Source organism: Rhinopithecus roxellana, chromosome 12, assembly GCF_007565055.1.
Source record: "Rhinopithecus roxellana isolate Shanxi Qingling chromosome 12, ASM756505v1, whole genome shotgun sequence".
In the NCBI taxonomy this organism is placed as follows: Eukaryota; Metazoa; Chordata; class Mammalia; order Primates; family Cercopithecidae; genus Rhinopithecus; species Rhinopithecus roxellana.
This window is the reverse complement of record NC_044560.1, coordinates 46,775,388-46,789,117: the sequence shown is the minus strand read 5'-3', so window position 1 is coordinate 46,789,117 and position 13,730 is coordinate 46,775,388. Positions and strand designations below refer to the sequence as shown.

Here is a 13,730-nt window from a genome sequence, read left to right as displayed (position 1 = left end):
GAACTGGATTTCTGTCCCTCTTGAGGAGTGTATGTGAGCATCTTCATAATTATTTATTTATTTATTTTTGAGATGAAGTCTCGCTCTATTGCCCAGGTTGGAGCGCAGTGCAATCTTGGCTTACTGTAATCTCTGCCTCCTGGGTTCAAGTGAGTCTCCTGCCTCAGCCTCTCAAGTAGCTGGGACTACAGGTGCCTGCCACCACATCCAGCTAATTTTTGTATGTTTAGTAGAGACAGGGTTTTGAAACATCATGGTCAGGCTGGTCTCGAACTCCTGATCTCAGGTGATCCACCCACCTCAGCCTCCCAAAGTATTGGGATTACAGGCATGAGCCATTGCGCCCAGGTGCATCTTCGTAATTTTTAAGTTCACACTTAAAGACAGAACTACCAAATTTAGAAGCTGCATCATTAAATATCAAAAAATAAAAACCTATCGCCATCACTTACCTGCTTACCTGGTATATGAATGTGAGCTGTCATATTTTAGAAACCTGGGACAAAGTATCAAATGCTTTGCCCTACTCTTCTTGCACAGAATTTTAATTTCAGAGGGTAGGAGTTTAATTCAATTTTTAAAAACAGTAAACATATCATCACCTTGGTTAAAATTATGGGTGAGATAGAAGAGTTTGCCCTATTTGGCTAATTAGAAGAAGGCTGGTAGCCGACTGTGAAAAGGAAATGTCTTCCCATCATGATAAGTTGAAGACTGACCCTGGTGGGCAAAAACAAGATTCCACTGCCAAACATTTTTACATCCAGACCTGTTTGAAAAATCAGGACCTTATAGGAACACAGATTTCCTTCTGAATAGTTACAGAATAGGGAGATAAATGCCTTCTTTTGAGCGCTAAGGAGAATAAGCTGTTGACTTAATTCATAGAAAGTGAGTTCATTAACAGAGAAATAACCTCTAGCTTTGGGGCTACCAAGCGTCTTTTTTTAAAGTAACTTTCCCCACAAACTAGGAAGAAATTTCCTTACCCTGCAGAGGGAGAAATTCTTGCGAGATCTTTTCCTCAGCTAACTAAGGCAACACAGCCAGGCAAAGTGTACTTTTATAAACGTCTTGGGGCCGGGCGTGGTGGCTCACACCTGTAATCCCAGCACTTTGGGAGGTCGAGGTGGGCAGATCACTTGAGGGCCAGAGTTCAAGACCAGCCTGGCCAAAGAGCCTGGTGAAACCCTGTCTGTACTAAAGATATAAAAATTAGCCAGGCATGGTGGTGGGCTCCTGTAGTCCCAACTACTCAGGAGGCTGAGTCAGGAGAATCACTTAAATCTGGGAGGTGGAGGTTGCAGTGAGCTGAAACTGTGCCACTGCACTCCAGCCTGGGTGACAGAGGGAGACTCCTCAAAAATTATAATACAATACAATAAAGGTCTTGGCAAACACATCTTTCTGAAATTTTTTAAAGGCAAAAGTTATAATATGCTGCACTTCCTCAGTTCTGAGTACTTATCTATTATAGTACCATTTATTTAAATCATATCCTTTAAGGAAAAACATAAAAACACTCTTTTAAATGTATATAGCCACTGTGAAGTATATTGAGATCTGCAACTTACTTTGAAATGAATTTAAAAAAAGAAATAGATGAGTGATGAATAGATAAATAACTATGTGATAAAGGAAACATAACAAAATACTAATTGTGAAATCTAGGTGCTATTTATATGGACATCTATTGTATAATTCAACTTTTCTATATATTTGACGGTTTTCATATTTTAGGAATTAAAATATTAAACAAAACTTTCATCAGAGAGTTAAGAAAATGTACCAAATTATATTTTTTGAACTGATAACAGTGATCTTAGGCTTAGCTTAAAGTTTTGATGCAGAATAATTCGTTAGAAAAAATTATTCATTATTTGCAATACTGTTGTCTACATAGAGAAGGCCCCTCACTATGTATACAATTTTTGTTGAATAGCCACTAGCCTTAAAAGACTACATAGTATTAACCTCACATATTCATTTAAATGAATAAAGGGACAAGTAATGGAGGTCTAGCAGATTGGACTAAATTATTACAGATTCTAGGAAAATATTTGAGAAAAAAATGTTATATATCCCTAAAACAAGCCTTTTTAAAAACCCTTCAGATTTGCTGCTTTTTTTCCCCACAATTGAGGGTTCTATTTTGGCAGGTTTCTGCTAATCACGGTCTTATTATACTTGTTTTAGCAAAATACATAATACATTTTGGGTAATAAGGGAATACCCAAATACATTTTGGGTAATAAGGTTGACTGTAACCCCAAATGAAACAAAGTGCCCATTAGCTGACTATATATACATAAACACTATGTGGCAACCTAGGAAAATGGTTTTGATTTTATGTGGAGCAAGAACAGCTAAAATGATTGCATGTTCTCCATCTTGGTGATTGAAACCATACACAAAAGCACATATAATGGAGAAAGCAATGGGGGAAATGTCTAAATGGGATTGGGTTGAAGTAGTAAGAGAATAAGTGTGGGTGATTTTTGTTTTCTTTCTTGGCCTCTTCATGATTTTCTGTTAGATGGTTATGGTGACATCAGTAATTGGCACACTAATGGATAAGTACACATTTTAGGGGCCAAGTCAGCGTCTGCACACAGGTGACCCCTGGGTCTTTCTTTCAGGGCAGTCAACAGAGCGCACACAGCAGCTGTCGTCCCTCCTTCGCTCCTGTCATCACTGGCCTGCAAAACCTGGTTGGCACAAAAAGAGTTTCAGATCCTTCCCAGAAAAATTCAGGTATTACACAGACACACACACCCACAGCAAAACTGTCCTGTTACCCAAATTAAATATATATATATATATATATATATATATATATATATATATATATATATATGTTTTTTTAAAAGTCCTCTTTAATTTAAATGTTTTTTTAATTTTTTGAGCTTGGTCGCATAAGCTGAGCTTTCTGAAAGGCCTGTTCTGAAGGTAAGAAAGCCATAGAGATTCCTTCAGTGGTGGCCAGGCATGGTGGCTCACGCCTGTAATCCCAGCACTTTGGGAGGGCCATGGCAGGCGGATTACCTGAGGTCAGGAGTTCGAGACCAACCTGGCCAACATGGCGAAACCCCGTCTCTATTAATACAAAAAAATTAGCCGGGTGTGGTGGCACATGCCTGTAGTCCCAGCTACTTGGGAGGCTGAGGCAGGAGAATTGTTTGAACCTGGAGGGGGTGGTAGAGGTTGCAGTGAGCCGAGATGGTGCCACTGCACTCCAGCTTGGGTGACAGAGCAACACTCCGTCTCAAGAAAAAAAAAAAGAAATTCCTTCAGTGGCACAACACAAAGCACCTGAAAAACGGAAAAGCAGAAAGCTGGAGTGCATCATAAAGTAAAATTATTTACAAAGAGAAAATTAATAAATTGCAGGTCACTGGAGAAAGGTGAGAAGTGTGTATACCTTCTATGGGAAAATTGGGCCAGTTAAAAAGAAAAAAAAGTGTGTATATCCTTGGGGACAGGATGGGACAAGGGGTCCTTTTAAGTCTTTTGTTGAATGGAGGGTTATCTTTGATTAAGGTAGAAAAAATGTACAATGAAACACAAGCCAGGCGCGGTGGCTCAAGCCTGTAATCCCAGCACTTTGGGAGGCCAAGACGGGCGGGTCACGAGGTCAGGAGATCGAGACCACCCTGGCTAACACGGTGAAACCCCATCTCTACTAAAAAAAAAAATACAAAAAAACCAGCTGGGCAAGGTGGCGGGCACCTATAGTCCCAGCTACTCGGGAGGCTGAGGCAGGAGAATGGAGTGAACCCAGGAGGCGGAGCTTGCAGTGAGCTGAGATCCGGCCACTGCACTCCAGCCTGGGCGACAGAGCAAGACTCCGTCTCAAAAAAAAAAAAAAGAAACACAAATGACTCGGCCGGGCACGGTGGCTCATGCCTGTAGTCCTAGCACTTTGGGAGGCCAACGCGGGCGGATCACCTGAGGTCAGGAGTTCAAGACCAGCCTGGCCAACATGGAGAAACCTCGCCTCTACTAAAAATACAAAAATTAGCCGGGCATGGTGGTACATGCCTGTAATCGCAGCTACTCGGGAGGCTGAGGCAGGAGAATCGCTTGAACCCAAGAGGCAGAGATGGCAGTGAGCTGAGATCGAACCACTGCACTCCAGCCTGGGTGACAGAGTGAGACTCCATCTAAAAAAAACAAATCAAAACACAAATGACTCATCCTCCAAGCATTTACTCACCGTGTTCCAGGCAGCTGCTGCTATATAGCCCATCAACTTTTGTCAGACCAAATGGTTATGGCCACATCAATCTCACACAGAGAGCACTTCTTAAAAGTAGAGGACACAGCAGGCCGGGTACGGTGGCTCACGCCTGTAATCCCACTTTGGGAGGCTGAGGCAGGTGGATCACTTGAGGTCAAGAGTTTGAGACCAGCCTGGCCAACTTGGTGAAACTCGGTCTCTACTAAAAATACAAAAATTAGCCGGGCATGGTGGTGGGCGCCTGTAATCCCAGCTGTTTGGAGGCAGAGGCAGGAGAATTGCTTGTATCTGGGAGGCAGAGGTTGCAGTGAGCTGAGATGGTGCCACTGCACTCCAGCCTGGGTGACAAAGCGAGACTCTGTCTCAAAAGAAAAAAAAAGAGGACATGGCCTCTGGTGACTTGGCTACCAGCTTGGATGCTGAGGAAGGTTGTACAATACCTGCTTGCTTTAGTGTCTTATCTTGAAAGACCGAGAAAATGAAACCATTTTTCATGGGACAATATTATATCCTAAATATATTATTTTTTAATGTTCAAAAGTTAATTGTGTTGCTTCTTTATAGGCACAGATATGGAACCAAGGACTGTTGAGATAAACAGGGTAAGTCAGTCATTTTGCTATATATGTTTTTCTGGTTTGTGTTGGATTTGCATTAAATGTACATTTTGCCCAATACAATTCATTGGATTGTAAGTGTGCTCTTTCAAGTTACTGAGATAAAAATGTGGTCTAAATAACATCAATAAATAGACTTAGAAAAGTGCAGTAGAGCACAGAGATGACCTGTGGCAAATCTCATCCACTGTATTCTGTGCCTGTGTGTAAGTTTTACTTTTTTTTTCAATCTTAGTCTTTTAACCTGTACATGTAAAGTTTTATAAAACAAAAATGATATCATGTGGCACATACTAAATAGTATTTTTTGACAGCATGTGGCATGATTTTTATCGATTTCATAGTACTCCAGTATATGAATGTGCTATAAGTTTCTTTTCTTTTTTTTTTTTTTTTGAGACAGTGTCTTGCTCTGTCACCCAGGCTGGAGTGCAGTGGCGTGATCTCAGCTCACTGCAAGCTTCGCCTCCCGGGTTCACACCATTCTCCTGCCTCAGCCTCCCAACTAGCTAGGACTACAGACGCCCGCTACCACACCTGGCTAATTTTTTCTGTTTTTAGTAGAGACAGAATTTCACTGTCTTAGCCAGGATGATTTCAATCTCCTGATCTCGTGATCTGCCCACCTCAGCCTCCCAGAGTGCTGAGATTACAGGAGTGAGCCACTGCACCCAGCCAAACATGCTATAAGTTTCTTAACCAGTTTCCTATTATTGAACAATTAGCATATTTCTCAATTTTTGCTATCTTTTATAGTAAAACATCTTTATATTTTTGCCCATATCATGAGTAATTTCCTCAGGATTAATTCCTAGAAATGAAATTTCGGGGTCAAAAGCCAAGCTTGTTATTAGAGACTTTTATACATGTTGCTAAATTCCCCTTTTGAGAAGATTGTATCAGATGTATTTCAGTTCATAAATTTGTTGAACCCTGATTTTCAGACTCCTGTTGATGATATCTAATGAAAGTAGACTCTTTTTTTCTTTTTCTTTTTCTTTTTGAGATGGAGTCACTGTGTCGCCCAGGCTGGAATGCAGTGGCGCGATCTCAGCTCAGTGCAACCTCCACCTCCAGGGTTCAAGCAATTTTCGTGCCTCAGTCTCCCAAGTAGCTGAGAGTACAGGCATGCACCACCACGCCTGGCTAATTTTTGTATTTTCTGTAGAGGCACAGTTTCTCCATGTTGGCCTGGCTAGTCTCGAACTCCTGCCCTCAAGTGATCCAACCTCCTCAGCCTTCTGAAGTGCTGGGATTATAGGCATGAGCCACAAGCCCCGGCCAAAAGTAGACTTTTATTTTGCTCGCTTTGACCTAAATGAGGGGTTCAAGAACAAATAATGACCCTGTTGTAATCATGGTAATCCACTGCAGTAAAGTGATATCCAGCATAGCTTACTTCTCTAGATTTAATGATACCTCTGTTTGAAGGCATTCTACCATGTATTAGCTGCATTAGTTTGCTAGATCTGCAGTTACCAAACACCACAGACTGGATGGCTTAAACAACGGGAATTTATTTTCACGCAGTTCTGAAGGCTAGATCCAAGATGAAGGTGTCTGCAAGTTTGGTTTTTCCTGAGGCCCCCCTCCTTGGAATGCAGATGTCCGCTTTTTTGCTGTAGCCTCATGTGGCCTTTTTTGTATGTCACTCATCATCCCTGGTGCCTCTTCTATGTCCTAATCTTTTCTTATAAGGACACCAGTCACATTGGACTAGGGCTCACCCTGGCCTCATTTTAAAGGCCCTATCTCCAAGTACAGTCACATTTTGAGGCCCTGGTACTTGGGGCTTCAACATGTGATTCTTAGGGGGACACAATTCAGCCTGTACATTACCTGTACAGCTGGGTGTGGTGGCTCATACCTGTAATCCCAGCATTGTGGGAGGCCGAGGTGGGAGGATCACTGAACCCAGTAGTTTGAGACCAGCCTGGGCAATATGGGGAAACTCTGTCTCTACACATAATTTTTTTTTAATTAGCCAGGCTTGGTGGTGCATGCCTGTGGTCTATTTGGGAGGCTGAAGTGGGAGGATCGCTTGAACTCAGGAGGTTGAGGTTGCAGTGAGCCGTGATCATGCCACCGCACTCCAGCCTGGGCGACAGAGTAAAACCCTGTCTCAAAAAAAAAAAAAAAAAAAAGCCATTAGCTCTGTAATAGTTAGCAAGTCAACCTCAACCTCAATTTTCACGTCTGTAGAATGGGGGTGATAACACCAACTTACCTCAAAGGTAAATATTGTTGTGTGGATTAAGTGAGGTAATGAATGTAATATCTTTAGCATAGTACCTAGTGCATCAGGAATGCCCAGGAAGTGGCTCTGTTGTTATTAGCTACAGCTTTGACTAAATCTGCCTTATTTGTTCCCAGTATTTTTCCACCAGAGTACCAACTCAAATGTTCCTGTGATGGGGAAGTTAAATGTACCAACAGTATAGATAATTATGGATAAATTAAGGAAACATCATGATGGATTTAAACAAAGCCAAAAAATTATTGCGTACATTTCTCCCCTAAGATTTCATAAAAATAATATTATTTTATATTTCCTTAGTCATTTCAGCCACTTGTTTTTACAGGCTTTTGTAATAAAGCCTGCTCCTACCTACCCTATTCTACCACACGTGATCCAAGCAGAAATTTCTTTCTTTTTTTTTCTGAGAGAGTCTCGCTCTGTTGCCCAGGCTGGAGTGCAATGGTGCAATCTCGGCTCACCGAAACCTCCACCTCCCAGGTTCAAGTCATTGTCCTCCCTCAGCCTCCCAAGTAATTGGGATTACAGATGCATGCCACCATGCCCAGCTAATTTTTTGTATTTTCTGCTTTTCTTCTCTTTCCCTCTTTTTCCTGATTCTTCTGCCTAGAAGGATGGAATTTCTATCTGAATGTTAGCATTCACCCTACCTTTCCAGCTCCTTGACTGGGAATCGCCCTCAGGGTAAAGCTACCAGGAAAAAAATAAAACTGGGAATTTCCCCTCACTGCTGTCGTTTCTCCAAGTTTTGACTCTCCACCACACTTTATTTGGTTTCTTTTTGTTTCAGAGGCCCCAGGTAGTTGTTTTTTACATTTTGACTAGACATCTTGATTGTAACCGGCAGGAGAGAGATGCTGTCACGTGTCTGTGCTACCATGCCAGAACTGGGACTTGTCATTTGTTCTTTTAGTGTTTTTAAAAATATTAACCCTATGATACTAATGTGGGAAAAGACTGGACTAGAGCCAAGTCTCTTCACCAGAGTCCATCTTGGGGAACATTTTCAGCCACATTTTATGTCTCTCTTCAAACTGTTGTCACTACAGTGGGTGTCCTCTCAGATCCTTTGTTTTAACGCAGTCTTTTTTTTTTTTAATTCTTATTTTTTTTTTTTTTTTTTTTTTTTTTGAGATGGAGTCTCGCTCTGTCACCCAGGCTGGAGTGCAGTGGCCGGATCTCAGCTCACTGCAAGCTCCGCCTCCCGGGTTCACGCCATTCTCCTGCCTCAGCCTCCCGAGTAGCTGGGACTACAGGCGCCGCCACCTCGCCCGGCTAGTTTTTTGTATTTTTTAGTGGAGACGGGGTTTCACCGTGTTAGCCAGGATGGTCTCGATCTCCTGACCTCGTGATCCGCCTGTCTCGGCCTCCCAAAGTGCTGGGATTACAGGCTTGAGCCACCGCGTCCGGCCAACGCAGTCTTTTAAAGCCAAATGTGTTTGTTCACACCCAGAAGAGCATAGTATGTGTGGCAGTTTAATCATAAACACCATATGAGAATATACTTGCCAAGTCTGCATCAGAATTGGCCACTAAACTAAGCAGCTGCATAGGGCGTTGTGTGTGTGTGTGTGTGTGTGTGTGTGTGTGTGTGTGTTTAATTTACTCCTGCTATTGCCTTTTATTGAGCCTTTTCTGTAGGCCATGAGTGTGCTATACCATCTCATTTAATGCTCAGACCAACACTGTCAGGTATGTAGTATTCTTCTCATTTTACACATAGAGATGGAGGCTTTAAGAGGTAGTCAGCCTAAATAACAAACAGAGAGGCTCTCTAAAAGAAAATGGTGTTTATTCAGGAATGGGAATATGCGGGCCATAGTAGACTACGTGCATATTCAGGCAGGTAAGGAAAATAAAAGTTTTTAGAGGACAAAATGAGGAATATATAACTATTTTGAGATAATTATCCTTGGCTACAAAGATTAATAACAGGGGTGACACACAGCCCAAGGCTGGACAGGCATTTGCTGGACAAATGCACTTGTAGAAGTGTTTTTTTATGTAAGGTTGTGACGTTCTTCCTGCAGGGTTGTGGTTTTTGCAGTCTTTTGTGATAATTTTTGTTATCAGGCATACAAGCCTGAGAACCCTTTCTTCATAGCCTTTCCTGGCTCTATTGGTAAGGATTTTTTTTTTTTTTTTTTAACACAAGTGACTCCATTTTGATTCTGACAATTTTCACAAGGTTAAGTAACTTCCCCCAAGACCCCACAACTAATTAAGAGCTAGAGCTGGGGCCGGGCAGGGTGGCTCACACCTGTAATCCCAGCGGTCTGAGAGACCAAGGCGGGTGGATCACCTGAGGTCAGGAGTTCAAGACCAGCCGGGCCAACATGGTGAAGCCCTGTCTCTACTAAAAATACAAAAAATGAGCCAAGCGTGATGGCGTGCACCTGTAATCCTAGCTACTCAGGAGGCTGAGGCGGGAAAATTGCTTGAACCTGGGAGGCAGAAGTTGCAGCGACCTGAGATCGTGCCATTGCACTCCAGTCTGGACAACAAGAGCGAAACTTTGTTTCAAAAAAAAAAAAAAAAAAGAACTAGAGCTGTCTACTCCGAAGTCTCCACATTTAACTCCTGTGTTATCTTGGCCTCCTACCTCATGGAGGGATTTTGTTCAATAGCTATCTGGGGATAGTCAGTTTGTGGCTCTTTATTAAAAAGATAAGCATTATGTTTTCTTTCTTTTTTAGGAGCTCAGTGATGCCCTTGGAATCAGTATTGCTGGAGGAAGAGGAAGTCCCTTAGGAGATATTCCTATATTTATTGCCATGATTCAGGCCAGTGGAGTGGCTGCACGGACACAGAAGCTTAAAGTAAACAAAAGATAACTGGTTGAAGGGCTAACAGCATGTGGTGGGGTGGGAGAGGAAGTTGCAGCCCTGGGCACCTTGTTTAGAATTGGAATTCCAATAGCCATCAGAGACCCAGGCTGAGGGCAAGATGCATTAAAGAAGCTTTATACCTTTAGAAATTCATTAGGTCCCCAGGCACGTAAAAATATTATTATTTGTATCAAAGCTTCTCAATAAAAGAAGAAATTGCAGCTCCTTTGCAAACCCTCCTTTACCCTTTTAAGCACCTCATTTCACCCAAACTCAGCTCTCAACTGAGAGACATTTGACCTTAGAGTCTTCCCTCAATCAAAAGAATCACCATTTTTATGATTTCTCCCCCTTGTTACCCCTTAATCTTAATTTCAGTAGAAAAATAAAGCAGAAAATATTTGGCTTCCTCATTAGAACTTTATTGAACAGTTAATGTGTACACCTCGCTATTACTGGCAATGGATGTATGAAACCACCATTACCAAAATACAAAAGTGGCCTACTGTGCTTTTTAATAATCAGATCTGACCCCCTTCTTGTTTCTCTGATTTGTCTGTATTTGGGGAAAGCCAAAAAAATTCCTCATGCTTCTTGAACATGTATACACAGTAGTAACGCAGAATCCTCACAATAGCCACAAATGGGAAATAGGACTTGCAAAGAATTTTAAGCATTCTTCTCAAATTTAATTTTTCTTAATGATAGTGATTTTCTGTCACTTTTGTGCTTCCAGGTTGGGGATCGGATTGTCAGCATTAACGGGCAACCTTTGGATGGGCTGTCTCACGCGGATGTGGTTAATCTGCTGAAGAACGCCTTCGGGCGCATTATCCTGCAGGTATTGCGATCAATGGAGCACGCAGCTGTGCGAGGCAGATAAGTGGCACGAAAAAAGATTGAGCGTCACTGGCAGTAGGCATCGCCACCCAGCAGGGTGCTTGCTGATGTGAATTATGAAGGTTGAAAGCAAGAAATTATTATTTTTATTCAGAAATTCTTTAATGCCACCCATACAGGCGGTGAGCATGATTATATGAAAGCATAACAAGGGGAGAAAAATTACTTCCTGCTTCACATGATAAATCAACACAGCTTTTAGCTTCCAGTGTTCTTTTGTAAATCAGAGTTTGTAAGGAATAAGAAATGATTTCTTTTCTTATGCCCAAAGATTGTTACTGAACTGCCCAAGTGCTGTTTCTTCTTTTCCTCTTACAGGAAGAGGAAAAATACAATGCCCTTTTTCTTGTAGCATAGATTGCCAACACTGTTAAATTCTCACTGCATAGCAGTCGTCAACCAAGGCAGACAATCAGCTGTGGTCCCCAGCAGTATTGTTCCGAGGCACAAGGAAATATACCAAGATATAAAAGCAAAGTGTGCTGTTAATTACCCCTGCTTATATTTTAGCCCTTCAAATGTCTCTGAGATTGACACCATGCAGTGACTGAGAGGCAGCATAATGGCAGTGAGTTTCATTAATGAGTTTCTCCAGAAATGTATGCTAACCACACTTCTGCAGAGGTAATATAAAATGGTTTATAGGTGGCCAGGTGCGGTGGTCTATGCCTGGAATCCTAGCATTTTGGGAGGCTGAGGCAGGTGGATCACATGAGGTCAGGAGTTCAAGACCAGCCTGGACAACATGGTGAAACCTCGTCTCTATTAAAAATACAAAAATTAGCCGGGGGTGGTGATGGGTGCCTGTAATCCCAGCTACTCAGGAGGCTGAGGCAGGAGAATGACTTGAACCCGGGAGAAGGAGGTTGCAGTGAGCGGAGATTACTCCACTGTACTCCAGCCTGGGTAACAGAGTGAGACTGTCTCAAAAATAAAATAAAATAGTTTATAGATAAAAAGAATAAAGCCCACCATTTACTACCTTAGAGAGAGGGCCAGCCAGCCACTCATCATTCTAGCCTTAAAATAAGAAATTTGGGCTGGGTGCTGTGGCTCACACCTATAGTCCCAGCACTTTGGGAGGCTGAAGCAGGAGGATCACTTGAGGCCAGCAGTTCAAGACCAGCCTACGTCATAGCAAGACCCCACCTCTACAAAAAATTAAAATAAAGAAGTTAGCCTGGCGTGGTGGTGTGTGCCTGTAGTCCTAGCTACTCAAGAGACTGAAGTAGGTAGATGGCTTAAGCCCAAGAGTTGGAGGCTATAGTGAGCCACGATTGTGCCACTGCATTCCTGCCTGGGCAGTAGAGTGAGACCCTGGCCCAAAATAAATAAAAGATATATAGGAAGTTCGAATTGAAAAACCATTACATAGCTGGGCACAGTGGCTCATGCCTGTAATCCCAACACTTTGGGAGGCCAAGGCAGGAGAATTGCTTGAGCCTGGGAGTTTTGAGACCAGCCTGGTATGTGGTATGATACCCATCTCTACAAAAAAAAAAAAATATAGGCCGGGCGCGGTGGCTCAAGCCTGTAATCCCAGCACTTTGGGAGGCCGAGACGGGCGGATTACGAAGTCAGGAGATCGAGACCATCCTGGCTAACATGGTGAAACCCCATCTCTACTAAAAAAAAATACAAAAAACTAGCCGGGCAAGGTGGCGGGCGCCTGTAGTCCCAGCTACTCGGGAGGCTGAGGCAGGAGAATGGCGTAAACCTGGGAGGCGGAGCTTGCAGTGAGCTGAGATCCAGCCACTGCACTCCAGCCTGGGCGACAGTGCGAGACTCCGTCTCAAAAATATATAAATATATATATATATATGTATATATAGATAGATAGATATTTAATAATAAAAAATAAAAATTAGAAAAAAAGAAAGACCATTACATTTGGGAGAAGCAATTAGTAGTGTTTAACATCTATAGTCTAAGTCCAAAGTGTCAAAACAGACATTTAAAAAGTAAGTGACTGATGTATACATATGTAACAAACCTGCACGTTGTGCACATGTACCCTAAAACTTAAAGTATAATAATAATAATAATAAAATAAAATAAAATTTTAAAAGGTAAATGGCTTTCAGTATGTATGAGGGGTATAATGAAAATCCTGTCAGTTTACTATCACACTGGTCTTTAAGTTAAAATTGTAAAGGAAAAGAAAAGAAAATCCTGTCACTAATTTCAATGGAGTTTATGTGATAGGCCAAATATTATTAAATTATTTGGGTCCCTGATAGTCTGTTAAACACAAATCAAAACACTGTGTGGACTGGGCATAGAATCTGCTTCCCCTCAACTCCTCATCCTCACTTTCAGTGGAAACCTGCATAGTTACCTGCATTCCTTCCTCCACCCTACAAATCTTTGCTTTCTGAAATGGGTGGCTGTGCTTGCTCATCCTTCACGTTATGCTGACCCCTAGAGGCAGTACAGTGCAGCTCTTCCGTGTGGAGCCCAGGACCTTGAATTACAAAGACCTTAGGAGGAGCCTACTTCAAATGTAACTGACCAGAAAAAAAGTCTCTCCCTTAGCAACATCTTGTATTGATATTTGCACATATTGATATAATTTGTTCAGCTCTGTCTTCCTCACAAATAAATAAGAAGACACAATTAGCCGGGTGTGGTAGCACATGCCTGTAATCCCAGCTACTCAGGAGGCTGAGGCAGGAGAATCGCTTAAACCCAGGAGGCAGAGGTTGCAGTGAGCCAAGATCACCCCATTGCACCCCAGCATGGGCAACAAGAGTCAGACTCCGTCTCAAAAAAAAAAAAAGCACATAGAAACTAGCTGCTCGGAGGCTGAGGCGGGAAGATCACTTGAGCATAAGAGTTTGAGGCTGCACGGCCGGGCGCGGTGGCTCAAGCCTGTAATCCCAGCACTT

At 42.3% G+C, this 13,730-nt stretch overlaps 1 protein-coding gene across 4 annotated transcripts in view; it reads left to right on the top strand.

Moving 5' to 3' along the window:
- The window catches only part of PATJ (PATJ crumbs cell polarity complex component), a 427,780-nt gene that overhangs the window by 382,122 nt on the left and 31,928 nt on the right, over nucleotides 1-13,730 (top strand). For all 4 annotated transcript variants that reach the window (XM_010370672.2, XM_030912915.1, XM_010370673.2 and 1 more), the window contains 4 exons: nucleotides 2,640-2,754; nucleotides 4,805-4,842; nucleotides 9,811-9,933; nucleotides 10,679-10,783. In XM_010370672.2, coding sequence (XP_010368974.1) covers nucleotides 2,640-2,754; nucleotides 4,805-4,842; nucleotides 9,811-9,933; nucleotides 10,679-10,783 — 381 coding nt within the window. The remainder of the gene's footprint in view (nucleotides 1-2,639; nucleotides 2,755-4,804; nucleotides 4,843-9,810; nucleotides 9,934-10,678; nucleotides 10,784-13,730) is intronic.